Below are 4,063 nucleotides of genomic sequence, written 5' to 3' on the forward strand. Positions count from 1 at the left end.
GCGTGACCATCAGCTCAAGGGTACAATGGTGGTAGTCGGGAAGTGGACCCAGTGGTAGTTGTGGCAACGTGGCGATATGTTGGAACTGAATGCCAGTTGATTCAATAGCAGATCCTGTAGCAGATTTCAAGTAAAGGCACCCTTAACCACCCTTAAGATTTGCTCTCAGGGTCCCCCTCTGGTTGAGAAGTGCAATAACAAACAAACTAAATATGCCTCTTTATGCAGTTTCCTACCCGAAACTAGAAAGTTGCTAGGTCTGTCATCGCCTACAGAGGGCCGGTCAGACAATGGCAGAAGTGCCGTATGTAATGATATGAAGTTATGTGCCATCAAAATGATTTTGGAAACGTTATGTTAAGGTCAACAATCTGTTAAGAGTGCCTCTAAGGTCAAAAAACTGTTAGGAGTGCCTTTAAGGTTCTGATTCCACGTGTTTGGCCATGCTGACATAGTAGAATTGAGACTCATAGAAATTGAAGGCTCATTTGCTGGGCTCCCTCTTCTGTTGGGCAGGGTTAGGGTCACACCTGAGTGGCCTTATTGACCCAGTAAGTGGAGTCGTAGTGTTAGAGTGATGACTGGTAGAAAATGGCAGTTTTTTGTCCCTCAATCTCTTCTCTAGTATAGAGGTAGGTAAAAACAACAAGTATTTGGCAGACGCGTTCATCCAAAGAAACTAAGAGAGTAGCTGTGTTTTGGCTGACCACGTGTAAAATGGTGATGCTAACCATGCTAAGGCTATGTTACAGGGGAGAATGTTCGACCTTGATGACCTTAGTGACCTTGAGAGTAGAATAGAAACACAGATATTAGATAGATAGATTAGTGTTTTTGGCCCTACACTACACACATGACTTAGTTAGTTCTGTTGTTCCTTGTTGGTGGAACACACTGCCAGTTCCCACAAGGGCATGGACATCCCTCTCCATCTTCAAAAAACTCCTGAAGACCCAGCTCTTTAGAGAACATCTCCTCTCATAGCACCACTTACAACAAGTGTTGCTGATCCTAGCACTCACCACCCATCTTGAACTGACACTCAACTGTTTAAAAACAGCACTCACTGATGCACTTATTCTTACTGTACTCTACCGTTTTGTACTCTACCGTTACCGTAAATGGTCCTAAAATTGTTGAGAGAATTGCTTTAAAACTTAAACTGTTCACCATGTTGTTAGTCGCTTTGGTTAAAAATGCATCAGCCAAATGTAATGTAATGTAATGTAATGTAATGTAAAAGTACAGTACAGCAATAAGGGAAGAAAAGGTACATTTTACTCAGGTCAGAGTCGTGATTGGTGATAGGTTGGACTCTCTCCTCAGGTCAGAGTCGTGATTGGTGATTGGTTGGTCTCTCTCCTCAGTCAGGGTCGTGATTGGTGATAGGTTGGTCTCTCTCCTCAGGTCAGAGTGCCGTTGTCAGGCCGTTCCCTCTGGCCAATCTGCTCCCTCAGGACCACCTGGGCCTCTACTACCGTTACCATGGCAGCCTGACCACCCCGCCCTGCTCACAGGTGGTGCTGTGGACCGTATATGAGGTTCCAATGATCATCTCTTGGTCTCAGGTAGTGCCTCCACATAGAAACAAACAAACACTCACACACACACACATATATACATGCACAAACAACAAACAAACACACACACACATACACACACACACACACTCCCTATAGCGGTCAGTAGGTCTGGGTGTTTGATCTCGATATGCTGAGGAGAAATGGTGATATATGATATGATACAATATAATAGTCTCGTCAAATAATGTTATACAGAGCTATACACCTCATTCTGATGTAATAATTACACATCTTATTAGTTGCATTCAATAAAAAAATGGTGCTCACAGCTCTGCAAATAATGACCATGGGCTCATTTTTGAAACATGTATTCAGTTCTGTCTTGGTTTTGTCAGTTGGTGGCTCCTTGATCTGCTCGGTGTGATGATGAACTAGAGCACACATAGGAACTCTGTCTGTAGTCCTACATAACCATGTGTGTTAGTTGATGGTCTTCAGTCACTGTGATGAAGCTCATCTCTCTGGCCATTTTTGTTTCCTCAGTACGAGCAGTTTGCGGTTGGAGTTTTCTCCACAGAAGAGGAGGCCGACCAGGACGTCCTTCTCCAGAACAACTTCAGGCACGTGCACCCCACCTACAGTCGCCGGGTCCTCGCCTCCAGGGAGGCCCATCTCCTCGGGGCGGCCTGCCCAGCAGCACCTCCTCACTCTGGGGTTCTCCTGCTTCCCCTCCTGCCTCTGCTCCTCAGCCACCTGGAGCATACCTCCTGACCAGCCCTGGGCCACAGAGAGGCGCACCAGACACAGGCCAACTCCGTACTGGGTTTGGACCGGACACACATCACCTTGAAGGCAGTGAGGGGGCAGGGCTATGAAGGGGTTGTTTCCATGGATACCATACACATCACACACAAGCAGCTGACACTGGAATGCATCTGGTTTTGATCTGAATCTGATCTGGATCCTGATATTTACGTGATCTGGTTCCGATCTAGTCCTGATCCATTACATAAACTAGGCCAGACCTGGTCCCGATCTGGTTGTGTTGTCTACCTGATCTGAGTCAGCTTCTCTCTGGGGTGCATGGGCCTGGAGACAAAGAAGCCTATTGGTACATAAACCATCACGGCCAGGGTGACCGTGAAGCCAGGATGACCGTGAAGTCAGGGTGACGTGAAGCCAGGATGACCGTGACGCCAGAGTAAAGACCACAGAACCCTTACAAGAAACATGACATAACTTAGCTGCTTGGTTTTAGGTCGGCTTTGTTTAGAATTAATAAACTTGAATAAACAAATGATGAAGGTAACACAATGAGTCCTAGTTTCACAAATTGTGGTCGATGGCAGAATCATTTCAATCATTAAATTTGTGCAGTTTGCATCAGACATGAAGCTTTGAGCCATTCCAAAAGGAATTACAGGGGGAGGAAAGACCAGTTTATTCATAACTGTAGTGGGGAGTGTGCAATCAACTTTCTTATCTTGTTATCTATCTTACTCTCCCCTCCCCACTACACACACACACACACACACACACAGAACAGGCATCTCCATGACAGCAATGCCACTCATGTCCTGTCACTGACACAGTCTATCTCTCTCACACACACACACACTCTCTCTTTCACAAAGCACTGTTTGTCTCCTGTGCAGGCCATTAAGGCTTCACCCTGGCTGAGCTCACACAGGAGTCTACAGAGGACACTCACCCACAGCATTTCTCCCTCTCTCTCTCCCATCACTCTTTTCCTGTCTCTCTCACTCATTCTTTTCAGCATCGATCACCCCCCCCCCCCCCCCCCCCCCATCCTCCTCCCTCCCTCTGGTCACACGCTCGTTATGGCAAGGCGCAGTGGCTGCTTTTGTCCTCTACGGCAAGGCCGAGCTGAAGAGCTCCATTGTGCTGGACACATGTGACCTGGCAGAGAGGCATTGTGTAAATGAGCTAGTTAACTCCTCCTTGGCATGACACCGTCATGATACAAATGCACAAACTAAAGTCAAAGCAACACTAATAGTAAGCAGTGTTTGTGCTCTCAAATCTAGCAATAACTACCAGACACACAGGACAACCCTCACACAGTTGGTAGAGAACTGGTGACTTTTGGAAATCTAGTTTGTGGTGTTCTTTTGTGAAAAGGTCCCTTATTTGAGTGAGTTGGTCCATCCCAAACCAGAACTACACAGTGGCAATGAAATGTGTGTTCATCTGTTATTCACATAACCATCTATTTACCTTACCCCTTAAAGGTGTGGGTTTTACATAAGATTCTGCTCCGCAACAATTGAAGGTTCTAAAATTCTATGTTGAATTCAATGAACCCAGATATTCTTTAGAATGTTCATTTTCCAACATTCTCATCACACCAGTGTGACGGTACACCTTTAAGGGTTAAGGATCAGATTAAAGAGGATACCTAAACTAGCTGGTCACTTCTAAAAGCTGAACTTAAAGAGGTGGCAAATAGGTCACTTCTAAAAGCTGAACTTAAAGAGGTGGCAAATTGTTGCATACAGGAAGAACAATAGACACACCCA

General features: G+C 45.7%; 1 protein-coding gene across 2 annotated transcripts in view; it reads left to right on the plus strand.

Annotated features, from left to right (window-relative positions):
• car15 (carbonic anhydrase 15) overlaps positions 1-2,819 on the plus strand; it is a 10,899-nt gene extending 8,080 nt beyond the window's left edge. For both annotated transcript variants that reach the window (XM_042058380.1, XM_042058381.1), the window contains 2 exons: positions 1,408-1,568; positions 2,067-2,819. In XM_042058380.1, coding sequence (XP_041914314.1) covers positions 1,408-1,568; positions 2,067-2,294 — 389 coding nt within the window. In that variant the 3' untranslated portion in view covers positions 2,295-2,819. The remainder of the gene's footprint in view (positions 1-1,407; positions 1,569-2,066) is intronic.
• The last annotated feature ends 1,244 nt before the right edge of the window (positions 2,820-4,063 follow it).

This window comes from Alosa sapidissima, chromosome 13 (assembly GCF_018492685.1).
Source record: "Alosa sapidissima isolate fAloSap1 chromosome 13, fAloSap1.pri, whole genome shotgun sequence".
NCBI lineage: Eukaryota > Metazoa > Chordata > Actinopteri > Clupeiformes > Clupeidae > Alosa > Alosa sapidissima.